Source organism: Semicossyphus pulcher, unplaced genomic scaffold (genome assembly GCF_022749685.1).
Source record: "Semicossyphus pulcher isolate SPU_LCO1_2020_fin unplaced genomic scaffold, fSemPul1.0.p SCAF_5, whole genome shotgun sequence".
In the NCBI taxonomy this organism is placed as follows: Eukaryota; Metazoa; Chordata; class Actinopteri; order Labriformes; family Labridae; genus Semicossyphus; species Semicossyphus pulcher.
The window spans coordinates 15848245-15875480 of record NW_027211726.1 but is presented as its reverse complement, the minus strand read 5'-3'; the positions used below and the strand labels follow the sequence as shown (position 1 = coordinate 15875480).

At 43.1% G+C, this 27236-nt stretch overlaps 1 protein-coding gene across 2 annotated transcripts in view; it reads right to left on the bottom strand.

Annotated features, from left to right (window-relative positions):
* Positions 1-11962: 11962 nt before the first annotated feature.
* runx1t1 (RUNX1 partner transcriptional co-repressor 1) overlaps positions 11963-27236 on the bottom strand; it is a 55327-nt gene continuing 40053 nt past the window's right edge. Inside the window, exons 4-11 of one of the 2 annotated variants that reach the window (XM_069681185.1) lie at positions 24302-24391; positions 20884-21065; positions 17074-17336; positions 16285-16382; positions 15859-16054; positions 15104-15172; positions 13010-13242; positions 11963-12295 (exon numbers count right to left, since the gene is read on the bottom strand). In XM_069681185.1, coding sequence (XP_069537286.1) covers positions 11975-12295; positions 13010-13242; positions 15104-15172; positions 15859-16054; positions 16285-16382; positions 17074-17336; positions 20884-21065; positions 24302-24391 — 1452 coding nt within the window. In that variant the 3' untranslated portion in view covers positions 11963-11974. The remainder of the gene's footprint in view (positions 12296-13009; positions 13243-15103; positions 15173-15858; positions 16055-16284; positions 16383-17073; positions 17337-20883; positions 21066-24301; positions 24392-27236) is intronic. The other variant, XM_069681186.1, reaches the window with a different exon arrangement.

Below are 27236 nucleotides of genomic sequence, written 5' to 3'. Positions count from 1 at the left end.
TGTTTTTGGATGTGATTTGGCTCAGTGGCTTTAGAGTGGAACAGAACAGCTTCTGAGCGATAGATGCTCCAAACGTACTTAAATAAACCGTCCATTTTATTACGCTGGTATTACATCCACACACGCTTTGATCAGTTTCGTGTGTGTGTTACTGTATCTCAGCGTGCCATCCATCACGTGGTAAAGCCGCAGTAGGCAGCATACAGTGTGCTTGGCCTCGGCTCCTCATTCAGCCCTCATTACCCATCAATCACCTCCTCTCTGCTCGCTGCCTGCATGGGAAGAGACCTCCTGACTTCACGTCCTAGCAAGATGTTCACTTTGGCACTTAAACACCCACACACACCCCCACGCACATACACAGAATTGGATATATATACTCGCTCGCCCTGTGAAGTCAATGTCAAATATGGAGGTTGAGAAAATGTGTACTTACTGGGAGGCTGTGAGAATCCACTGCAGTGTTGGTTATGTGTGATTTGACGGTTTGCCAGTTCCTAAAGTTAGAGCTTGTTTAGGTCCCGATCTGACAGCGCGTTCTAGCAGCTGGGGCTTTTTTGTAGTTGTTTTCAATGAGAGGGACGCTTTTTGCATGCTGCTTTTGCATTGCTGAGCGGCACACGTTTTTCCGCTCTGTGCGCTTCACTTTTTGGGGAAACCCTCTGAGCACCTCAAGTTGAAAAAGCCTCAAGTCAAAGCAGAAAAGAGCCTGACGTCATTGTCCAGTCTGATGGACAATGGAGAGGCGGGCCTTCTGTGAGGGAGACGACATCGAGTCATTGCCGGGATCTTTCCTCTTTCTGAGGGTCTCATGTACCCACAAGGATCTCTGTTTCTCTGTGTTAAATGTATTTGGGAACAGCCTCTCACCCTCCATCAAAACCAGAGCAACTGCCCTCCCCCTGTCCATTTTTTTATGCAGATATAACTAATCTAGTGAACACAAAGTTAAGTATTTTAGCTAGCCAAGAGAACCGGGAACAGATCTGTCAGTTTACAAAATAATGGTTAGGTTAATGACAGCTAATGATTCGGGGGTTGCCTTAAAAACAGTAAGGCAACTCGTGTTTTACAGCCTGCAAAACGCGCTCTGTCTGATCGGGACCTTATCCTGTACAATTTGATACGAATTGAAAATGTCAAGAAGAGTCCTTAGTTGCTACAAAAGAGGAGTATTTTCCATTTTCTAATGATGACATGTTTATTCATGAGGCCTCAAAGTCTGTATGAACACTTTAGGATACCAAACCAAACCTCACTTGGTTGTGGGGTCCCACAAGGCTCCATTTTAGGCCCCATTCTTTTGTCTTTATATGTGCTTTATTCACGCTTCCCCTGGGGTCCATTTTTTAAACACAACATTTCTTTCCATTGTTTTGCAGAGGATTTGCAAATGTAGCTGCCAATACAAACAAATAATGATTCGATGCAAGCCTTGGTGAACTTTCTCAAAGACATTAAATCATGGATAGAGGGCTGAATGAAGAATGTGGATAGTCAGCTTCCCCTTTTTCTCGAAACAACATTTATTTTTTGCTTTTTGCTTTCTTTTTTTTAATGCATCAGTGTTTTATTGGAGAATTACAGTGGCTGAAAAAGGCCAAGAAATTCAAATTTAGAAATGATTCAAGTTCAAAAACGCATACAAAAGTCCCCCAAAAAATACAACAGAAAGGCGCTTTAAATGAAAAACACATTCTGCAAAAAGACAAAAAATGCATGAACATAAAGTTTGCTCGTCTGCTAACGTAAAGAATGGGATTCAAGCTTTTACGTTTAACTTTGTGAGTGTGCATTTGTGTGAAACAACGCCACAGACTGCTGCCATGACTGAGGGTGAGATTGGAGGAGGAGGGAGGGAGGGAGGGGATGTAAAGAAAAGGATTTTTCTCTCCCAGCTGAACCCTCTCGGTGAGTTTTCACTATCCCCTAGGGGCGTAAGGAAGCGTGGTGTATTTGTCTCTGCACTCAACTGCTGGGCAGTGTATGGAGGCTGTTACTTGACATTGATAGCTGCATGCGCTTTTGTCCTTGGCCTGTATATGCCACAGAAATCTACATTGAGGAGACCTTTGGTTGGGGCCTTCCTCGTGTGTTTGTGGTGCTGATTTTCATTTGGTGGTATAGTTTCGTCGTCTTCTGTTGGGCTAACAAACTGCCCCTAATGTAACGCCAATGCATGACCTTCCTCTGGAATCAAAGTGGTTCGGTGGGTCACAATTCCCCTTCCATATGAGTGTTTTGTCAGATGCTTTCACCGAGTCGTAAATCATTCTGAACTTTGATATTTGCGGGCGCATTTTCAACAAATGCCACTGATACAGCCTCATATCCTTTACCCCTGACTTCCTCGCTCTCGCCTTCATTCTCCCTGCCTCTATCTCCATCTACTTCCTCCCTTCCTATATCGCTTCCTCCAACTCTCCTCATCCATCTCTTCTCCTCATGTCTCCTTTGCTATTTTTCCTTTCCCGCTCTACTGTTCCCACTGTGTGTCACAGAGAGAGAGAGGGCCTGACACATGGGCCCAGTTCCTTAATAATGTCATTCGCCGTGAACGCTATTAGCAGATTACCCTTGGCCCAGGGCAGTCCAGCCATGTGCAGGAACTAGATAACCTTGTGTTCGGTAATTTAATATCAACACTTCCCCTCTTTTCTTACCACGCTTTACAACACACAAATACCCTGCTTGTCCCCTCCGGTCCTATTTCTTGAAGAGAGAGCGAGAGGGAGAGGGAGAGAGAGAGAGAGAGGATTACAAGATAGTGACTTCTTGAAGATTCCTTTCCTCCGCTGAGAAGTGTATCGAATCGTCCCTTGTCCATGGATGTGAGAAAATACATAAACAGGCTTATAGTGGAAATTCCATCAGATTTAATGCAGTGAATTTAGCTCAGTGAGACATCAAAGGAGACGCCCATCTTTTAAAGAAGGCCCAAGATGGGGTAATGTCATCTTCTCCCCCTCTTTCTAGTCTCTCTCCTCGCGGGCTATCTAACATTTACCACACATCAGGCAAATATTAAAAGCACAGAGGAAATTTCCTGTCACACAGTTTGATTCTGCAAGAGTGGAAGAGAGAGAGAGCGAGAGAGAGAGATGTAGCACTTAAAGGAGAGAAAATCCCACGCTCTATCCCCCACAAGCTGAATGAGAATCCAGCTTTAGCCGCTGTATCGCACCTCGTCCTGCTGCTCCTCTTCTTCCCCGTCACCCGTGAGCCAAGCAGGAGCGAAAGAGAGGGGCCAGACGGCGCGGCCCTATCACTCACCGGCACTCTCTCGCACCGGCATTACCACGCCTTTATCTCATCTCCTGCAGCCCCGCACGGCCGGCCGCCTCTCGGTCCTCCAGGCTACTTTACTAATAACCTCTTCCTTATCAGGCGCCGTGCACCTCTGCCTGTGATCAAAGAGCCAATTAATGGAGCGGGGAAAGGTGAAGCATTCAAATAATGGAGACAGCTGTTTTTCTCTGTTTGAGAAAATCCATTTTGTATTGTTATCGGCTCCGAGCAGCTCCCCCCCTCCGACCGGCGCTTAATTCAAGTCGCTGTCTGCTTCTGCCCGGGTTGATAAGAGAGAGTGAGAGAAGACAGGGGAAGAGGAAGAGAGAGGAAGACGAAGGGGGAAAAGAAAAGAGCTGTGGCCACAATGAACTTTATGTGGAAGAATGTGGCAGGAATATCACGGCAGTCCAACTCATCCCCGGGCTTTATCGTCTCCAAAGTGGTTCAACACAGAGATAAAGATGGGTGGGTGAGGGGATGGGGGGTCATAAAAAGGAGAGCTGACGAGCTGCTTTATGGCTTCTCTGTCGTTGGTTTTGAAAGGAATCAGCTGATCGGAGCTCTTTGAGGTCCAACGCCGCCTTGTCAGGCAAAACCTGAGGTTAGTTAGGAGGTTAATTGTACTGGTGACGTTGCAGCATATAAAGAGCTCCATCAAAGGGTCATATCTTAACAGCTTTGCTGCATTGTATATCATGCACCCTCATTTTAACAGTTCCTTAAGGCTAGTCAGTAGGCTAATCTAAAACCAAGGAGTTACGTGAGGAAAATTGACTACTTTCTGCCTCCCATTCGCACAGGTTGGCCTTTCCTGGAGATAATACTTTATTAATCCTGAGGGACATTCTAGAGCCAGATTGCTCCAAAAGTACAATACAAAAATAAGAGCAGTACAAAAATAACAACTAAAACAAAAGGTTAAATGCAGGGGACAGTGCCTAATAGAATTACAACAGCACAATAAGTTATATACAAAAGATAGCGCATGATAATAAACATACATTACATGATAGTCATATAAAGTAATATTGCACATGATACAAATAAGCGGAGTGTATCAGTAATATTGCACATGATACAAATACGCAGAGTGTATCAGTAATATTGCACATGATACAAATACTCGGAGTGTATCAGTAATATTGCACATGATACAAATATGCGGAGTATATCAGTAATATTGCACATGATACAAATATGCGGAGTATATCAGTAATATTGCACATGATACAAATAACTGGGTGTATCAGTAATATTGCACATGATACAAATAACTGGGTGTATCAGTAATATTGCACATGATACAAATAAGCGGAGTGTATCAGTAATATTGCACATGATACAAATACTCGGAGTGTATCAGTAATATTGCACATGATACAAATATGCGGAGTATATCAGTAATATTGCACATGATACAAATAACTGGGTGTATCAGTAATATTGCACATGATACAAATAACTGGGTGTATCAGTAATATTGCACATGATACAAATAAGCGGAGTGTATCAGTAGTATTGCACATGATAAAAAATAACTGGGTGTATCAGTAATATCGCACACGGTACAAATACGCAAAGTGTATCAGTAGTATTGCACATGATACAAATAAGCGTAGTGTATCAGTAATATTGCACATGATAATGAACATAATGTAGTCTGAAAGTGTAGTACTGCCCCAGATATGAAAAGTTGGATAATAGCCGTTATTGAACAATTGCACATTATGTGCACATGATGACGTCTCATGCTCCATTCTTCCTCCTGCTGAACGGGGAGGAGTTATATGGTTAGGGTTAGGGAGTAACTCAGGGTGTTGCTCAAAGACACTTTGATCAAGTCGTCAAACCAGAGTTGTTTTATTTGTTGCACTTGATATCAGGAGTTTGTATAAGAGCAGCTTGATATTTCTCTCATGGGTGCAGTAGCCTGATATGGCTCTTATATTCGTAAGCAAAAAGTCACCCCTCAAAATAAGACACATAATGAACAGACAGTATGAACTTAATAAGCCACACTGAGGCTTCTGCTGCTCATCGTGTTTCTTTTTCAAATACCCTGAGCTCAGTATCCACCTACTCATCTGTCAGATCTGGTGTCTGATCTTTGTTCCCTTTAGATTTTTCTCCTACTGATGGCGATGATATTTTAAGACTTAACCATATGACTCAAAAAGAGCAATAAAAAGTTCCCAGCCAGACAGGATCATGAAGTTTCACTTGTCTTGTTGTATATTCACTAACTGGCCAGTTCTAGGTCAACCTCTAGGTCAACTGACAATCTTTTTCATTGCTTCCTTCCATCTTACATCAAGACAGCATTACACATGGCTGATGTATTTATACAAATATAATATTAGCATTCCCCATCTCCTTTTTGATTATCTGTTTGTCAGCATTAGTTACATCGTCCAAACTAGTGTAATGTCTTTGTGGGTTTTGGTTCACACTGTATCCGACGCAGCACATACTGTGGGCAGAGTGCGAGGATGAGAGAAACAGGCCACAGGAAATGAAGGAGTCATGGGAAAGAGAAAGAAGCAGCCGCAATTATTCTGTTACAGTGTCAGTGATGACTGTAAAAGCTCTTACGCAAAGTCTGGAAAATATGTGTGTGACAGCTAAAGTAGTGTAGAGTTCTGAGCTTGTATATTACACATTCATGTAAATAATAAATCTATAAACAGAAGCTCATCTATGTATTACAAAGTCACTTTAGGTTTTGTGTGTTAAACTGATATTAAACTGATACTTAAACTGTCTTTAAAGACACAATTTGGTCCAAGGTTTTTGAACAGGAAAAAAGGCCCCAATGTGGAAAAATGAAGAGGCTGTGTAGTATGTACTTTGGTTTTCAGCCTTCACATCCATCAGTAGATGTTCCACTTCTTACTGTCTGAATGTTACAGCACCAACAGCTGAATGGCACTGAATATAATGAATTTAAGTGAACAGAATAGTTTCATTTTTAATAAATTAATCATACAATACGACAGTCCTATTGAGTACTGTGAGTCCTATTAAGGATTGTTTAATTTTTATCCATAAAACAAACAGTGACACTGGCTCCTCATGTGTGTCTTTGCGCAGTATTTAAAAGTTGCATTTACTACTCAGGTGGACTGAAAATGGGAAGTTCTAAGAAGATGTTTGAAAGACTTTGTGCTGACGGCTTCTCTCTAACTTACCAATGCGTTTTTAAAATGACAGTCTCACAGCTGATATCCACCATGCTTCAGCAGTAGATACCTGTGTTTGACTGATAATGTCTCCTTCATCCAGCCATTTACTGCAGCCTTTTTTTCTTTTAGGAACAAAGACTCTTTCAGCTTTAATCTGCCATCTTTCATCACTTCCAAACCTTTTTTTTTTTTACTAATTATTATACAGCGTACAACTTCCTGTTTTCAACATAATAACTACTCAAGTGACCTTGCCCTTTTTTTTAGTGTGTCTTCAGCCTATTCCATAAGGTCATTAAAAAATACTCTCACTATTTATTATTGAAAGCACAAGTTTCCGGTATTTCCTGACCTTTAGTTTCTGTAGGGGTGATGCTCCAAAGATGCAGGCCGCTGGATCCTATTTTCCCCATAATGCAACTCAACAGTGTCTTTCATCAGCCCTGTCCTCCTAAATACCCTCGTCTTTCAAGTAAAACATGACATCCAGTGCCACCAACAATCATCACTTCAAATATTGACACCAACTGGCAATTAAACTACAGCCAAGCACTAGCAAAAGTAAGTAAATACGGGCTGCCTTTCCTAACCTAGTTTTTAAAGGGAATGGGGGATGGGATTTAGATGTTTGATTTATGTTAAGCTCAAAACAACCTAATGGATGATTAGGGGATTTAATACCACCCCTTTGCGCCTTGCCCCTTACCCTGCGCCCTGATTATGCACAGTTTAACTTGCAGAAAGGGGGTTGGACATGCCCTAGTTGCACTTGCGCCATGCACTTTAGACTATGTGCTTTAGATAGTTTAAATATGGCCCTTAATGTCTAAATGTAAAGTCCATGCTGAAAACATTAAGGTCCCTGAGGCTCCCTCCAAACTCATAGAAGTGATACACCTGTTTGTCTGAGAAGAACCCATTGTAACGTGTGAAATGTTCCTTGTAATGTTGGAGTTAATATGGATACTGTTGCTATCTTGCTGTATTGAAAGAACAAGAGTCGTACTCTCTGAGGCAGGTATTAACATATTTATTACACCGTTAAGAGAACAACAATACCAGAATTATACTGCAAAGTTTCACAGACTGACAGACCATAGTTTACAGCCCAAAAAAAGAATTTCAAAAAAAGAAACAAAAAGAAAAAAAAAATCAACAAGAAACCACAGTTCTGACATAGTAGACTGGAAAGCTCTCTAGAGGACACTGACCCTAGGCGATGGAAAGACCGCCCAGCGTCAGCCTACCACTAACCTGTGGTTTTCATGTCTCAATTAAGTATTGCACAACAACTTCAAATCATTTGAGCTCTTTTTTTTCACATAAATTTTCTCAAGAGAACACAAAAAAAGAAGCCCTCCCACCCCTGAAGTCCAACTCACTCCCCCAGATTAATGCTACGGCCTTTGTTTCTTGATAAGTAGGAAATTTTAAATAACATTTCCCCCATTGTAAAAAATGGTGCCTAGATTCATAGCCTTATTTTTTAAGTTAAGATTCTACAAGCTTTGCCTTTTGTGTATCCCCCCTTTTTGAATTTTACCCCCGCTGACAAGTCGACAAGCACTTCAGCATGTCTTCACAACAGAGAAGAGAAGAGGAAAAAAAGGCGGAGGGGAAACAGGAGAGAGAAAAGAGCGAGAGAGAAACAACATTTCATATCTGTGACCTTAGCTTGTGTCATCAAAGTAGGAATCGACAACACTTTTCTTTAAAATTAGCACAATTTTTAAAATCTGTTCAAACAATTCAAACTCTTGATGTACTCTAGAAACGCTACAGGCATAAAGGAACATAACAAAAGTCTTTTTTTTTTCTCATTTCTATTCATTTATGTTTCATTTATTTATGAGGTCTGCATTGTTACCAAGTAGTGATATGGTTTTGCAGCTGTATGAGCTTCGACTTTGGGTTTTTTATTTTCCTGTTCTCTTGTGCCCATTTGGTTTAGACTAGACCAGTATCAGTGCCGCGACTGATGCTCTTATCGTGCTGTAAGAGGTAGAGTGAGACTTGTTTGCCACCGAGGAATTTGTAGCAAAACACACATAGAGGAGGGAAGAAAGAAAAAAATAGAGCTTCTCAAAGAATCATTCACCATATTCACACGGCGGCCATTTTCCTCTGATGTCATGCTCAGGGTGGAAAACGCACAAGTAACTGCTACACAAAAGGCTAACGTTAGCATTCAACTAATACCTAGCTAACATTATCGTGTAGTAGTGTTACAGAATACAGTGGGAAAGATGCAACTAATGTTAGCTAATTAGTAGTAACTAGTAATTGGTTGAATGCTAACGTTAGTTGTTATGACTCAGCAGTTGGCACTTAGCATACAGTCAATTCCTGATTTACAATACTTTTAGCTTGCTAACATCATTACGTTACGTTAGCTTGGAAATGGTGGAATACCAATGTTAGCCGTTGTCGAATTGTAGCTAACGTTTTCACTTGAAATATGGCCCTATATCCTTCCAGATCCTTTTATTCTTTTCAGATGGTGGTCAATCTAGAAGCAGTGAAATTAAAAGAATTTGTCACATTCCCATTTTTCAGACCAATTTAAACCTCAAACACAACAATGTGACATCATAATAGCATTTGTGCTTCCCACTTTGAGCACAACATAAAAGAAAAATAGCCGCCATGTGGAATATGCTGGATTGAGCGATAATGTTTGTCTTTGTTTTAAAAATTTTTTTACCCAGGTTTTGCCCTGATAATGATGAACACACATGTTATTCGTTGAATACTTTGAAATACACTAGTGTTAAAACAGCTTGGCTGTTTCTTCACAGCTTCTGAGGAGTCGTTAGTCGGGTGTCAGACACCTTTTTGGATTGTTTAACCCTTTAGAGTTAAAAATGCAGATGTGTATTTTTATTTAGACGAGAAGGGAGAGATGAGGAAGTACAGAGGGAGCAAACAGCCCAGAACCTTAGTGGGCCTTGACTTGTTCCTTGAGGTCAGAATTTGTTACGCGCTTCTGTGTAGCACCAAGGTGTTTGGGGTGAAGAGCCTTTGTGTGCGTCAGGGTAAGTGCTCGTTTACTGCGAATGAGAGGTTTGTTTGATTTACATTGATGGTTTACAACAAAGCTGCAACTGATTATTATATCCAACAGCAAAAATAACATTATTTCATATAAATAATTCTAAAACAAAAAAACTGTAAATGGTGTTGGTGTGAAAGCACAGTCTCATAATTCACCTTTAAGAAAGAAGAACTGCTTAAATGAGAAATGGGCACTAAATCTGACATTGGTGTAATGAGAAAATGTAGAAACAAGATCAGAAAATATCTCAAAATGATCTTTTAAAATAGAAGTCATCCGTATTCATGTCATACTTGTTATTATTGCTCCAGTTAAAATGTAACAATGCTGTAAAATGGTCATTATGTTTAAATGACACCTTCTCATTTCACAATGTAAGACGAGTGCCGTTGGATTAAAATAAATGACTTTTATGACACTGATGTTGGATTTGTTCTGCGTATGTTTGAACAAAACCAGCGGAGATAAATAAATAACCAAATATTTGTGAGAACAAACCTCTTGAAAATAGTTTTAAATCAGGATTTTGGTCCTTGGTGTCAGTCTTTGGCTGTTTTTGGTGTTTTTTTTTTATTTCTTGTGTTAATACTGTGTGTTACCTGGTGCTCTGCAGTGTTAAAGCTGTCAATTGGAGTCTACCCCTCTGCATTTGGAAAGTTCGTTTGTTAGAATATTTTTTGTAATTTTTTTTCCTTTTTTTGGTCGGTTTTTTTTCAGTTTTTCTAAAAAATAACAAATATTTAACAAACGTTCAGTAATGTGCATGCACTGTCTGTAACTATTGAAAAAAATGTTATGGCTGCTTAGTTAGCATGTTGAGAAGACAAAAAAAAGTGGGTTTGGTGATTTTACATTTTTCCATCTCCCCAAAGAATGTAAAAACAGATGCTATCACTACATACAAAATGGTTGATGAGTTATGGCTCTATATCGACAACACAAGTATGCTGAAAAGAAGCATGCCGAAATAACCTCTGTGACAGTGCAAATACATTTATGTATGTCCCTTGTACAAAACATTTAGGGTTAGCATTCCGCGCAACATGCTAGTTCTCAGAAAAGATCTGGGTCGGACTCAAGTAGCAGCTCTGAGATATAGCCTGTGTCTTTTCTTGAGGACGAAGGGAAGTGAAACTCAAAGTACTACAAGGGATCTACTACTTACACACAGAATAGAAAAGCAGCTTGGAAAAAAAAGATAACACTTCTTTTTTTATCTCTTTTTGCACCAGCTAGGTAGAGAGAGAGAGAGAGAGAGAGAGAGAGAGTTATGATGGACTTGGAGTTGTGACAGGTTAAAGTACTATGCATTGTCACAATTGTCCAACACATATACAATAAATAACCATTGATGACACCACAGGACAGAAGTCTTAAACACCATGACGTCTACAGAAAAAGAATAAGAGGATGACTTGTTTCAATTTGGGCGCAGAACAACTTCCTACCGAGTTTCAGCTCTGAGTGGCCCGGCGGCCGCTGTCTTGTTGATTTGACAGTCTCACCAGCGGGATGATGACTTCACTTCCTGTTTGAGTGCTTCTGTCGACCCACCAAGTATTCACGTGTGAATTGTAGTCAGTACATTCTCCACATGTGCAGTGGGCAAAGTTTTGTATCTCGTCCAAGAATTCTTCCTTTTACATCCTTCAGGGAGACGGATTTGTATTTCCCAGCCCACTGACCTGGATATTATTACAAGTGAGAGGGAAATAACATTGGTTGAACAGCTGGCTCTGCTTGCAATCTGCTGCACATCTGCCCGTTTGACGGCGGTCTGTGGGCCAGAGATTCAGTCCATCCCTGTCCACTCTCAAGGCAGAATACTTGTTCATCTATCCATCCGTCGGTGTGTCTTTCCGGGTGTTTAAATCTCTCTTCACATAGAGCGTTGATGACTTGAATCGTTCTGCTAGCTAGATTTGTTCCCTTGGTATGCTGCTGAGGTTGGCTAGTCTCGTGTCCCAGATACAGGAAGGAAATAATTCAAGGATGGGAAATGAAAACATTTAAAAAAGGGGAGGTCAGATACTTGTCTGGAGTTCACATCTATCTCTGCTCAGTCTGTTAGTATTTACAGTGAAAAATAAGATAAGCTACAATGACAACAACATTAACAACAACAGGCACGACGACAAACAGACAACAAGAATAGCAAGTGTAGCGATAAAAGGATGTCAATATTTAAATTCATTCATTCAAAACAAAGAATATCTTTGTGTTTCTTTAAAGTCATGGCAAGTCAATATGACCTGATTATGGACCTCCTCCTCCTCCTTCTATGACTACGCTGCAAGATAGACACAAGCATTGCCGTCTCTTTCTGTTAGCCGCATTAGCTTAGCATCCTTGCAAGGCAATGTAGACAGTCATGCTGTTTGTGGGGTTCAGGGGCTGGTTGTTAAACCCCTGTAGGCGTTTGCCTTTTTTCCGCTGCGTGAGTCTCTTAGCGCGCTGAGCCATCCAGGGCGGAGGAGGACGGGGTGCTGGGGGTGGAGGAGCGAGGGGTTGCAGCAGGCGGGGTAGCAGCCGGACTCCCGGTCCCGCTGCTCGGGGTGCAGGCGGAGGAGCTGATGGGGGCAGGGGTTTCCGACCCGGGGACTCCTCCCTGCTGTTGGCTGGCCTGCTGCTGCTGGGCCTGGAGGGTCTGACCGCAGACGTGGTGGTGCTTCTCCCAGTCCTTATGCTGGCAGAAGGAGCCGCAGTAGCGCGCCGTGTTGCAGCCGCTGCAGGTCTCACTGGCTTTGCGGCCACAGTTCCAGCAGCTCTGACAGACAGATAGAGACAACATTAACTAAGACTAAATAATACAGCAGATTTAATCACATGTTCATGTCAGCAAAACGCTACGTCAAACAGAGAACCGCACACGAAATGTTGATTAGCAACAGGTATCAGTGCACCCCTCTGCACATTAGCAGAACTAGCGTCTGCTTTTACAACACTTAAGCTTAAAACAAACCACAGACAGATCAAAAACCCATCTCTGATTACACTTAGGACCTCTTATATATATCGGAAACCGCAGGGAGAGCATGTCTGGGCGGCTGCATATCCACAGGAAACAGGAGAACGAGGTTACAAACAGCTTCTGAGAGTTCTCCTCTGGGGCGCTTCCCTCTCATAAACATCACTCCTGCAATTAATGACAGATGTGGGCCATATTTCCCTCTCACTTAACTGATTAAACGTCAAGGTCTCCAATGGTGATTTGCAAATTAAAGCTACCTTTCCTTCCTCTCGGCTGAGTTGGTAACACCTTTCTAAACATGGTAGCTACTCTGTCGGAAAAAGCAAGAGGAACGGGAGGTTAATGGATGCTTGATTGACCTTGTTTTGCTTAGTTTTGCTCTCCCTCCCACTATCTCCTGACTGTAAAATTACTTCTATTTGCAGGACCACTTTTAAAGCAACCTCTTTGACAATAGACGACTCGAGGATACATCTATCAGTGTTTTGAATCATCTGTGTGTGCTCCGACCTCGCTGGAGTCCTCCTGTTGGTTGATTATAGAGAGAGCGTCCTCGGCAGCCTGCCGCTTGGCCTCCGCTACCGTACGCTCCATCTTGGCCCTCTCGCTGCTGATCATCTCGTGAGCCTTACGCTCAGCCTCTGACACGGCCTTCTGCAGCTCTGACATGGCCTGTCGCTTCACCTCATTCACCGCCTCTTCTGGAAAGAGTGTGGACACAGAGGAAGTCAAGCCTCCCGTACCTGCAATATAGTGTGCGTTATATCATCCGGTCGTGGGAAGGTTATTTTCAGTTAGTACACAGGTGAGTTTTATTTATGGGAAAACATGTTGGATAAGTCTTTGAAACACATTCAAGTCTTATTTGACGCTGAGCAAACAAAAAACACTTTCCTTTAATTTGAAATACATCGTCAAGAAACAGCATGAGCCAATTAATACCAGGTAGTCACTCAGGAAACGTGCGTTTGAGCGGGAGCAACGTGTTATTTCATACTTGTTTTGTGGAATGAATAACCTTGCCGCGCGGGTGTTAATCGTTGGAATTCCAACCGCACGTCAAAGCAAAAGGAGGGCTTTTTGTTTGCTCCCATCAAGCCTGTAACTTGACTAATTGTGTATGCAAATCAGGCAATTTATATTTAAATTATGCATTTCCATTGTGATCCCAGAGGCCCATGTGGCGAGGGGAAGTGGGAAACCGGTAGGACACCGTGCAAGGTGCTTGAATATTTATCACCAACTGTAAACATTTTGCCCATTTCAAACAGATGTATTCACCACCGCACTCCATTGTGTTAAAAATCCTATTTTGCAATCCTCCCTGGGTCACATTTAGATCAGCCTCCCCTCAGCCACAATATATGCGGCTGAAGTGAAAGGGATGCTGTGAATATTGAGAAGAATAGCAGGCCCCATTTATCCTACAAAAAGGGATGAATGCAGATTTTTGTCCCGACAAATACGCTTCACTTTACTCAATTTTCTTTGCACGCATTACAGTCGTACTACAAATGTAAATTCTGTTTTCAGTATCAGACAAAATGTGAGCTTTTATAAAGACAGAGACATTCTCTCTCCATCGTGATTGAGCAACGTTTTTAAACCAGGGTGGTTTTGTCTTTAACCTACTGTGCTGCCTGAAGCCGTGGAAATTGCCCTGGTGCTGTGTGATATACGCCCTGTGCATGGAATTGTGATTACACACCAAATGCCTTAGAAGGAAGATCGATCAAAGCTGGCGAGGGAGGAGAGTTCTGGAGAGCGGGCAGAGTCCCCGATGGTGATACTCAATTCAATTTAAATGCATATTACTTGTTCTGAGTATCTCACACATCATGCTTGGTCAAGCAAGGGGACAATTTCTTTTCTCCAAGGGGTTTAAAAAACAGATATACTGTATCACTGACGCTGAATACAAAGTGGATTCCTTGAGCGTTGAACCCTCAGCGGAAAATTCTTTCAGTTTTTCAGGAGAGCGGTAATGGTGATTGCAGCTGCGCTCGAGAGTTTAAAGAATGCTGTTTGTGTACGCTGAAAATTTAATGGCAACTAATGAAAGCTGTTAAAGCAACAAATTAGTTTCAATACTTGATCTTAACTGGCTCTACAAATTTCCCTCTTCAATTTTACAACACTTTGGTTAAATGGAAGAGCTGCGGTGTCTGGTGCTACAGTGATTACAAAAGTGCCAGAAAGCAAAAAGATACCAAGTCTTGCTACTGTACTTTAACAACAAAACCACTGGACCAGCTGTAAAAGCCATTAATGTCCCCTTTTTCACTGGTGCAATAATGTTGTTTAATGACCTGACATCATATTTGGAGTGTGGTGGTGAAACTTTTTACTTCCTACTGTATCAAATATAAGATTTTCCAAGAGCAGCCTGCCATATTAATTCAAGTCAACCAGGGAAGCAGACTACATAGGCATAAGAGGGGAGAACGGGGTTTAAAGAAGTGCCTCTCATTCACTTCTAGCCCTGAGTCTTCTGGGTGATATAAGATGGCCTTGATTTCTTCAAAGCAACATTTCTTAGAAACTGCAGAGAGATAAAGAGAAAAAGAGAGAATGTGTGTGTGTGTATGTGTGTGGCACGCTCACCAGCTTTCTTCCAGATCTCTTCAGGGACGTAGCCAGACACGGGCCGGTGCAGCAGCTCCCTGTGAATTTCTGGTGAAACACGAAGATGCAATGTTTGACATGAGAAAGGGCCAACGATTAAAAGGCAAATCAGCGTATATTTAAACATGGTTACCTTGATCTTCTCGCAAAAATATATAATTGTTTATAATCAATATAGTCATGGTAATATTGATGCTTTGGCCAAGTAAAAGAATGTACAAACTCAACAGTAGAGGACCTAGAATTGAGCCCTGGGGAACTCCACATTCACTAACAGGTTTTCTTGACATAAAACTGCTGAATAAAATGATAATTAAATTGAAAACTTTCCTGTAGGATGCAAGCCAGTACTAGTAGTAGATTCTCCATCAGCTAAAATTAATTCTTGATGGGGATGTCAGATTTGGGGTTCTTAAATTGTGGTTTGATTTAGGGAGCCAAAAAAAGGACTTATTGCAAGGAAAGGAAAGATTCTATTGAAAATAGGATCACGAAATAATTGATATTATATATATTATATATAATTTTAGACAAAGAGAAATGCTAATGATAGTTGATATAACAGTGGAGTCCTGCTGTCTTACAAGAAAACATTACTTAAAGGCCCTGTTAGTGAAGTCTTTGACATAACACAGCTTTTTAGAATGTGGCTTTATAAACAGACACATACTAATTGCTTTGCTTCTCTCTCCTTTAACACCTGTAAGACATGTACAGTCTACGTGATCTCCCACCTGGTGTGGCATTTTCCTGTGCTGCTGGGCTTTGCTGCCTTGACTGCCCACTAGCGGCGCCTTTCTTCAGCTCTTCAGCGTCGCTGTATCGCCGGATCCAGTAGTTGAGCTCCTCGCGGTCGGCCTCCTGGCACCGCCGCAGTACTGTCAGTGAGCGCCTTGTCTTCTCCACCATGTCCATGATACAGTTCAGCAGCTGCGGGTGACAGGGAGGGGGCAAGGCGCTGAGTTTACACATAGACATGGCTGGACTGATTGAAATTCAGGAAAAGTGTAGTGGCGGAGGGTGGGGTTCTAAGTTGAAGCTGACGTCTGTTATCTTAATTAAGTACTTAAATTAAATACTTTATCTGCATCTGTGTGGTGAAGTGAAGCAGAACTACACTGACAGAACTATAAGGTAGAGTAATAAAAAAATGTTATTACTTTTCTTACATGGTCAAGGTGCTTCCACTCCTCCGCCCACTCTCTGTCTGTCAGCCTGTGGTCGATCACTTCCTCCTGCCGGGTGCCCGCATGCATTCCTGTGAGAAAGGACAGATAGAAAGACAAACAATGGGTGAGTAAGCGTGACACAAAGGATCGATGTAGTCCATCACTCCTTTTACTCTCCCTTTGATCTATCTTTCATTTAGTCCCTTTTTAAAAAGCTCCCTACATCCATTTCATTCTCCTCCTCCTCCCTCGCTCCCCCTTTTCCTTCTCTGTCTCCATCTCTCTCTCCCACCCTGAGGCCAGGACTCAAAAAATGACTGAGCTTCTCGTCCAATAACCATCCATCACCAGGCGAGACATGGTAAATGTCTCTCCTATTTTTAGAGCTCAGCCAAAGTCGTCATTACAGCTTCATCACGGCTTGGTCTGCGCAGAAAAATGTCTCTAATACAACGGCGCTGTGTCTGAATGTGCTCCGTTGTGCGCTCATATATCAGTTTGTTTGGTGCTCTCTGAGGCAGCAGAAACTGTTTGTCTTCTGTAGGAACAACCATCTACCAGGCTGAAGTGGACACTGACTGATTATCATTATATTTAAAGTTATGAGAACAAAGAAGCCTGAGAAATGATGTAAAAATGAAGCAACCTCTGTATATAAAATCCTCTTTATGTTCCTCTTGGCTCTACTACAGTGTAAAAGCTTTGACAGCGCGCCATGTAGAAGGATTATTGTCCAATAATACAAATGTATGGACACACATAAACACTCTGATTCCTCACCAATGGGCCTGGCTCTCTCCCGGATCTCCCGATGGTTGGAGGCGGGGTGTCTGTAGTTGTCACGGTAGTGGTGGGCGATGGCCATGTCGTCCAGCCTGTAGTGCTGCGGGGGGAGCGGGCCCGGGTGGGGCAGGCCGTTGGGTTGGTAGGAGAGGCCGTTGGAGGGGCTGAAGCGCTGGGCGGGGCTTATGGTGCAGGGCCGCTTGCTGGGGTGGACATCTGGGTGCAGGGAACCGTCTCGCTCGAAGCCGTTCTCTTTGGTTCTGGATGGAGAGAGAAAAACAGGCATGTTTTTTTAATGAAAGTGACTTTATTTGAACCTCCTAGCAAAATGTTTCACGACACCAAGTAAAATAATGCAGACTTTGGGACCAAATGTGCCTGTAATTGTTACCAGTCTTGGCACGTAACAAAAGACCTCTTGAGACACGACAGATCAGTAGAGAAAAATGAAAGGCGTAAAAACCCAGAGACACAAATCATCGTGGTGGTTATGTCACACCTATTTTGTAAAAATCTATTCAGAATGTGTTTGTTACTGTTATTGCAGACTTCAAACCTGCAATCACAACAACTGTTCCACCTCTTTGTGCTGCAGTGGAGGCTCGAGGTGACCCGCTATCCGACAAAAGAGCTGCCGTACAAAGGCTGGAATTCTTTCATATAAAACGCGTCCATTCAAACATATGCACACACACACACAACCTGCACAAGCGCGCACACATTACAGACTCGCATACAAACGGACTGAAGTAGCTTTCAGGGGATCAGGTGGATTTTTGTTTCCCTGCTTCCAAAGATTAATGTGCCCAGGTGTGTTTGTGTGTGCGCCTGCTTGCGCTTGCATGTGTGTGTTCACAGTTAAATCTTGCCAACCTCCCCCCACTATCTGCAATCCTCCACTTTCCGCTCCCTCTCTCTCGCTCTCTCCTCTTCCTCCCTCTCTCCGATGAACAGATTGAACTTCTTAATGAGCTGTTTTTATGGGCTCCTAATGCTCATCCACAGCTCTCCATATGCTCTTTCCCTCCATCCGTCCGTCTCTCGCTGCCTCCCTCGACTCATCCATCCATCCCCCACCATCCCACCTCCCCCCCAACCCAACCACACTCTTATCTCCCCAGCCTTCCTGCTGCAACAATGTTTATGTCTACAGGCACACACACGTTTACAGTCACCTACACAACTCACTGATGTGTGAACTCAAAAAATACCGACTGTAGATACAAGCACAATTTATGCACATGCTAATTCACTGGCTTTTTAATACTATTTGTATGGTTCACAAATAGTAAACATTTATATCTAATGAGAATGACTTCTGTCTGGACCTCTGCCCTTTAACAATAAACCTGTCAAAGTTTTTACTGAATGTAAACATGACTTAGCAGCATCTCAAAATTAAATTAGAAATGTTGTAATAGTGAATCAAATATGTATTTACCTCAAATTTTTTGGACTTATTATAAGAGAAACGGCTTTTATTTCTAAATTTCTACATTTCAGTTAAAGGCCTTCCTGTTCTTTATTCAACACCCCTTTGTTATGACACAAGTCAAGCAGTTTCCCTATCTCACATTTAAAGGAGCAGTTCGCCCCTGGAAAAAGCCGCTGTCAGTCAAAGCTGGTGTTCTCTGTAATCGCTAGAAGCAATAATATTTGAAATTGGTGCAATAGCTGTGGAGAAAGTTTTAGAAACAGCTCGTGGTTTCGCCCGTTCTACATTCCTACAACACCCAGCGAGCATTGCGTCCCTCCCTCGGAAAGGAACGGCCCAGCGAGAGACGCTGGAGTGAAATACTAACGTTTTCGCTGCAGGCAATGGCTCAGAGCGGTACAGAATCCAAAATACGACAAGAATATACCGGTGGATCGTCTAAAAAATCTTCAGGTCTGCAGTCTACATTTCAAACCTGACGATTTTGATTTCCGGGCGTCCTAGATTGAGGAAGTGTAGTTTAGCAAGCTCCCTGGCCTCCGCCAGATGACGCATTTTACATAGTCTGCCGGAGGTTTTCCAGGGCCCATTGGAGAAGCAAAGGCACAGAGCGAAATTGCAGATTTTTCTACCATAATGGCATTAGCTCCACATGATAGCATGATAGGACTGAGGTTGAAAATCGGCGAACTGGCCCTTTAACAATCTTTTAGTGTTGTTGGGAGCATCATTCGTTCTCTTTCCTGGAAGACAGTTAATGTGAAAAGACGCGCAGGGCACTAGAGTTGGTTTAATTATGTTGTTTGGCATTGACAGAATTAATGTGCAATAAAAATGCTGAATTAAACTAAATTAACCATTTAAATGCACGATTGCTAATATTGTAATCCTAGCTGTTATTTAAATGTTTGCTTTCCTACAATACATAAAAGTTTTTTCTCATGCATATTGTACAGCCATGTTATTAATCAGGATGCATTCACAGTGCATTGTTGTCTGTAATTAAGGATTCCCATTCAGATTCCAATATTCCGACGCAGAGCTCCAATAAGCGGGAATACAGAGCAGAGGTAAGCAAAAAGCAGAGGTGCTTAGCCAGCCATATTGGTGCTGGAGCCTCATCTGTATGTGTTATCAGCCCATCTCCCTAGGCAGGCAAACACACACACAACTTAACACATGCAGAGGTTTCACATACATGAACCATACTCACACCGGATGGAAAGTCACGCACACGCACGTACACACAAACACGCCACTTTTTCTTCCACTGAATACAGATGCCTACTTACTGTTCTCTCTCTCTCTCTCTCCATATATTCTCTCTCTCGCCTTCACATTTACACGCACACCTTTTCCCCTAAGCTCACTCCCCTGTGCACCGGACGGCCTGCAAATATGCAGGTATTACAGAAAAAGTCTGCCTATCTGACTGTTGGGGGAAAAGAGAGGTGAGAATTATTAATATTGCGTTTGGCATTTTTGTCCCTCAGCAAATATGAAAAGTACATTTTCCTCTCCCCTGTCTGTATTAAAAAAAATGTAGACCCCCGGGAGTCACTCTTTATTTCAAAATCCACGCTTGCTCATATTGTGCTCGTAGCAGGAGCTCAAAGGTTCTCAAGCTTTCCTGCTTGTTTGTGCACGTTTAATTACATTGTTAGTTTATCGTATTATTCAAATTGGGGAGAAAATTCACACAAATCTAGATATAAATTTTGATTTAATTTCTTCCTAATATCGCAGTTCTAGCACAAGAACTGTTCTTTACAGGGCAGCGAACGCACCACGGATTTAAACATGCAAACGCTCGCTGCAGGTTTCCTGATTGTTTCTGTTCCTGCTGCGTTGTAGGAAGACTTTTACACTGCGATGTGTTCATGGACGTCACGTCTCAGTGACGTCCACTAGAGCGGGGAACATCTAGTCATTACCAAAGTGTTGTGGCTGGTTTGGGAGGTTGAACTGATGCAGAAAAACATACACGAGCTTACAATTATAACTTGCAAAAATATGCGTAAAACACATCATACACATTCACAGTTTTCATAAGGCACAGCTGTCTTCCTGCTCTTCTCTATCCTCACTATGTGTGCATGTGTGTGTGTGTCTGGGTGCAGTCAGGTCTCTTCCTCTCCTCGGTTCTGGCCCATTAGGAGCAGAGCCGGGAGCTGAGATGTCCAACGGAGCACGTCATGAGGCCCGGCGGCGCACTGACAGACACTTCCCATACATACATTAACACATCACACGGTTGCCTTGCATTGGCTCAGCTTTATGCATGAGATCAAATAATAGAAGAGGAATAAAAAAAAAGAGCTCAGCTGCTTAAAATAATGACAAAATACTGCTCCGACTGTCTGTTCGCCCACCTGTCTGGCGTCCTTCTCTTTCCGTTCTCGTTGACGTCCAGCAGGAGCTCGGACGAGTCGACGGGGGAGGTGGTGCTGGTGTCCAGGAGCAGCTGCTCGTGCTGGGCCAGGTACTGAGCCGGGTTCTGCTTGGCCAGGCGGGCACAGTGCAGCAGCTCCCTCTGAAGGAGCGGCAGGTTGGCCTACGGGAGGGAACAGAGCTGGATTTACAACCAGAGGACGTCTAACAACTGTATGGAGAAGAGACAATCACACGCTTCTTTCTGAACGGCTCTCTCTTCTTCTCTTTTGGGAAACAATGAATATGATCTGTCAGACTGTGAGGGGAGCTGTAATCTTTAACAGATGTAGCTTTTATTTTGAAAACCGAATTTGCATAAAAACAGTAAAATGCAAATACAGTTGTGCCCGCGCCGAGTAATCAAATTAAGCTTCTGAAAGGGAAAACGTGCACTAGGAAAAAAGAAGCTGTCCTCATCGCCGTGTGAAAAATATATTTTTTTATGATGAATTATATTCCAACAAACATAAATCACTGCTGCCTTTCTTTCATCTTCAAATATAAAAGCTGTAAACTGTCACAACAAAAGCTTTTCCATCCAAAAACACCCATTTGCAGCAACAACAGATCCATTCCGTCCGTGTCTTCTGACCCCTGTTTGCTCATTACCTCCGAGCCGCCACCACTTCCTGTGACCCACAGTGCATTAACACCCACAGAGTTTCTCTATAGTGTGTTTTTTTCAGCATAACGCGGGGGTCTACTTTCTTGTGTGGAGCCACGGGGTCGTGCAGGTATGCGCTCGCTGACTTCAAAGACATCTGATGGGGCGCGTTTTGAAGCAAGAAGATGAAAGTGTTGCGTCAGGCAGGTTCAGAATGAAAGTGGGGGCTATTTTGGCGAGCTACATCACAGGGGCCTTTGGAGGGGGCCATCTTTGCACGTCTTAGGTCCGTTAATCTTTGTTTTGTCCTCAAGAACATAATCTCGCTTTAAGTCTCTTGCTTTGTTTTTCTTCCCCTCTTTTTCCCGCTTTTATAATCTATAGGCTTTATTCTTCTTTCACCCTCCCGTCTTGCATAAGCTGAAACATTTTCTCACATTTCTTTGACCGTTTAATCGTGTCCTTGCAAACTGCGCACAGGAATAATACTCACAAAACAAAAGCCTGATTTGTTTGGTGGTATTTATATTTCATAATCACACTAATCCCTCAGCAGGAAGAGAAATACCAAGCGCCGGCCTTCGCTGTACCTGCCCGACTTAATGGTCCGGTTTATGATCGTAATTACCCTCTGAAAAAAAAGAGCATAAAACAGATTGCTTTGACCCCGCTGAACTCATCTTTCATTAATTAGAGGTCATCCTAATTGCCAGAGACGCATTAACTGAGTCACGACATGCAGACGCTGAAGAGTCCAGATCGTTCGCTTCCGTGCAGTGACCAACATCTGCACTTGCATAAGAGAGAAAATTCATGTATTGCTCAGCAGCCGCAGCGACACTCCGCCCAGGATGATTTATTGTGAAAATACTGGATCTGTCATTTTGTCAAACGGTGCCAAAAAACAATTCAGAAAATGCCACATTCAGGGTCCACCGCACTTCATCAACTTTACTTTTCTCTGCAATCTCGGTGACTTGCGTGTCTCTATTGTCCTGTCCGCTCTCTCTCTCTCTTCAGCTGAACGTGTTAATTCCTCACAGATTTCCCATCATTCCACCTCGACCCAAGAAAAACAAACACTCGACGGCGAAAGGCGAGACAAACTTTGCTACTTTATTTCAGCCTGGTGTGTCGTGTGGCGGGCGTCCCGCCAGCGCATCACGTCACCGGCGCTGTGCGGTTTATGATTGCCTCCTTCCAGTAAATAGTCCCAACCAATTTGTGGTTTAGTATTAAGAGAAGGGGAAAGGAGTTGAGTGGGTTTGGGTGGTGGTGGGGGGGGGATCGGAGGGGTCGCCTTGGTCTAACATTAGCATAATGAAAAACTCCAAACCCTGACGCGCATTGTTACAGCTGCGCTTCAACGCACCTATAAAAGCTCCCCTACACCTCTGACTGCTCGCCGCTACCATATGTTCGCTGGCATTAAAAGGCCCCGCAGTGAGAAGACACTAAAATTAGACTGGGGAGAGAGAGAGAGAGAAAGAGAAGGATGGAGGAGAGAGAAAAAAAGAGTTGCATCTTTGATTCCGCAGCATCCCAGTGATACAGCAACCATCTGGTGAGGAAGGAGGGAAGGAGGATGGAGAGGAGTAAACAGAGACAGGAAGGGGATGAAAAATATGGAGGGAGAACAAATGAAGAGGGGAATCAAAGAGGGGAAAGATGAAGAAGATAAAGGAGTGATGTAAGGACGGAGACAAAGTCCCTGTTTGTGATTCTAGTTGGACCGATTTCAGCTGCCCACATCAGGCTGCTCCTCAGTGGATAATAGAGGCTCCTGAATGTGCGTTCACACATCTGCAAATGCGCGCGATGCAGGCGATGTAAAGTGATATTTCGCTCATCTGTCTTGTTTTACCTCACGCCTGTCACTCAGACGTTAACAGGTGTAAAAAGCAGGCGAGGGAGGGGAAGATGAGACGAGGATTGAGGGGAAGGTGAGAATAAATAGATCCTTTTGTGTGTAATAGAAACAAATGGGTTAAACCTTGTGCCGGTCTCTGCTCTTCATCTCTCAGTACCACCCTGATATTGATCTCAGTTTCACATAGACCCGATAACACGATCTGAACCGCTGCTGCACAGCTCATCTTTCAATAAACACCCCAGACTCGTTTGTCATCTTTGACTACCAAAACAAATCATACCAGCAGACCTGCAGACGAAAAAGATGTAAGGAGTGACTGCGACAAGGCAAGTGGCTAAAGATGCTAACATACGCCGCTAATGGATTATAATGGGGAACACTCGCTGTAAACGTGGCTTAGTGGGATGAAGAATCGATGACAAAACAGGCCAAGGAGAACCAGGCGAAGGAACACGAGATGGGATGTTGTCCTCGGACCAAAACCGCACTTGTTATTGTGTTCTGTTGCAGCATGAGCAAAGCAACAAGCTCTTTCCAGGTTTAATATTTTACAGATTGTTTCTCGTCTGCACAAATTTGCTAGCTTTGGGTAAAACCGAAGAGAGTGACATCAGCCTCCGTGCTGAAAAGACTTATGTACTGTTTAATTTGGAAGAGAGGGAAACAGACAGATTGACGAAAGATGAACTAGAAGCGACAGTTTTGTGAGAAGAAAGATAGAGACGAGTGAGGAATAGATATGAGAGATGCAAACAGGAGAGGAGAAATAGGGATGAATATCATGAACTTCAGCATGCACATCTGGATCCGAGCTGGCTAAATGTCTTCCAGATTGTCTCGAGCAGGCAGGCGAAACTTCAGTAGTAGGTTTAAAATCTACCTTCAGAAACGGGATGACGAATGGTCGCAGGGGGAAGTTGGTGGCTTCTTGGAGCTTGGAGTGAAATTCCTCGATGGTTAGCGTGGAATTCTGGAAGAGACAGAGAGAAAACACATGAGTCCATGTGGAAGGCATTAAGCGATAATATTACTTATTGGAAGCTAAGCTCGGCCCCGGCCTGCAGTCAGTGTTTTGGGTTTGGTTAATAGGAAGCATATGGGGCGAGCCGCGGCGCAAAGAGCCACAGAAAACAAAGACACACATCTCCTTCAATTAACTAAACAAATACACATGCAGGAGTCACATCATGAGGAAAATATGCTGCAGGAGGGAGACGTTGTACATTTATGATTAAGAAAAACAGCATTCTGAACATTTATTCAAACATTTAAGTGCAGTTAAATAGCTTCAGGGTTTGTTGTTCCATGTTTCTGTCTATTTTTATGTCAGCGTCCGTCTGCTATTTCTTCATTTAGCTGCAAAAACACATATTGCATATTTTTCAGACAGATGTGCCAAATTCCATCATTTATGTCTTTTTTGCAGTTTTACTTAGTCCTGTTAAAAGCTTTTTTATTTGTTTGCGTCAGTTGGACGTTCATTCTGAGCCGATCTGTTGTGTACAACCAAGACACAAACTGTGTCCCAATCCAGGGGCTGCATCCTCCGAAGGACGTATTTGAAGGCCGATTGCATCACAGCGGCGCTTCGAAGGCTGTCCCATTACTTCAGACGTATCTCCAGTTTTTGTCCCCATAGAAGTTGCGCAACGTTAGATATGTTAGCTAGTTAGCCCACTAGCTACCTGTAGCTATATGAAAGGACCATTGTTTGGTGACGCTGCGAAGGCTCCATCGGGTGCATCCTACATGGCCCACTTTATGATTCATTGCGCACCAATTCAAACAAGATGGCGGACTCTTAAACGGCCGAGATTGTAAACAAATGTAAAAGTTTTGGTTTCAACTCAAATAGCTAGCGATACACATGTTAACAAAAAAACCCCTGGATTGAGACACAGCTCAGGATGACATTTTGGAGCAGGCAAATGTGCAGCAAACAGGGAAAAGATTGTATATTTTGTGTAAAAGGGTATTTGTGTGTTAAAAACAGGAGTGTGTGTTTGGAGCAGTGGGGGGTCCAAAGTAGGTTACACATTTCAGTTTGTCAGCCCTCCATGCCCAAGCTCGTGTCTCTCCTCCTTTGTTCGCCTGTATTTCACATTAACGTCTGACGAGACGGCGGTGACACTGTTTTTAATTTCAGCATGAACTTCTCCCAGCATTCAAAGCAGGAAAAAGGAGTGAAAAAGGAGGGAGAGTGAGGTGAGCGTGCACATGGGAGAGGAGTCGTCTCTATAACAAGCAAAAATACAAACAAGGAGAGAAAAAAAAATCAAGCGAGACGGAGAACATAAAAAAAGCAGCAGATATGATTTTTTCCTCCCCACACTCTCGCCGTTATTTCCCAGACCTGAATTTTGTTACATTCAGCCTTACATCTGTTCGCCCAGATTGCGTAGGGGCTGTTCTTGACAGCTAGTGAAACCTCCCGAGTCTCCCTCTCTCTCTCTCCCTCTCCTCGGCACACAACCGGCTAATTAACGGTGTCACTCTTTTCAATAAGGCGGGGGGGGAGGGGGGGAGAGACACCGAGCGAGAGCCAAAATGACACAGGAGAGACGTGCGTTTGCAGACGGTGAGGAAAATAAACACAGTGAAGCCAAAAGGAGGCTATGCTCTGTGAGGCTAATTAAAAAAATTCCTCCCTCCACCTCCTCCGCCTCCCACTTTTTCCCCGCACAACATTCAATCACTATTCCTGTATTCCCCTGCTCGCATTTTCTCACAGCTCATAGACGTGTGATAAATCTGGAGCTTTGCATGTTTTTTTTTTGTTTTTTCTACGTAGCCTTCGTATTGGCGCGTCAGCTAATCTGGAGAAACACATCTGTCTTATCAAGTCTCTGCTGGATGGATGGAGTTTGATGTTTGCGAGCTTGATTTGCATCATGCTGGAAACACGTAGAGGCAATTTTGTTATTCTGTGCATGCATGCAGTTTATATCCTGCAGTATGAGTACATTTAGACAAATCATATTTTAGGTTTTGAATACTTTACCTGTGCTTTAAGTAACAAAATTCCTCTTAAGGTTCTTCAACTTATTAGCTAAATACATAAATAAGATTTTAAAAACTTGCTGAGTCATGATAGGTTTAAAGACCTGGATAACATTTGCAAGTATGATGTGAAAATAACAAGTCCTATTTGCTCCGTGCTTGTAGTTTTTCATGTTCTGTGTTAGCGCTGTCGCCTCACAGCTAGAAGGTTCCTGGTTCGGACAAAGTGGGCCTTTCTGAGTCTCCTCGTGTATGCGTGGGTTCCCTCCGGGTACTCCAGCTTCCTCCCACAGTCCAATGACATGCGTCGATGACTCCAAATGGGGCGGCTGTGGCTCAGTCGGTTATCTTTCAATTGGAAGGTTGGTGGTTCGATCCCCAGCTCCCTCAGTCTACTCACTCACATGTCGAAGTGAACACTGAACCTGTGTGAACGCTTTGACTGATTGACAGTTGGGCACTTTCAGCAGCAGCATCTGCCAGCGGTGTGTGAATGTGTGTGTTAATGGGTGAACGTGACATGTAGTGTAAAAGCAGCTTTGAGTGCTCGCATGACTAAAAAAGCACTACAGTCCATTTACCATTTCCAAATTGCCCGTAGGTGTGAGTGTGAAAGGTTGTCTGTCTCTGTGTGTCAGCACTGTGATTGACTGTCCAGGGTGTACCCAGCTGGGATAGGCTCCAGCCCCCCCGGCGACCCTGAACAGGATAAGCAGTATAGATGATGGATGGATGCATAAAGTAGTTAGGCTCCTAGTTTGATGTTAATCTTATTTCTAAGGGGACAACATACAGCTATTCCTTTAACTGGCATT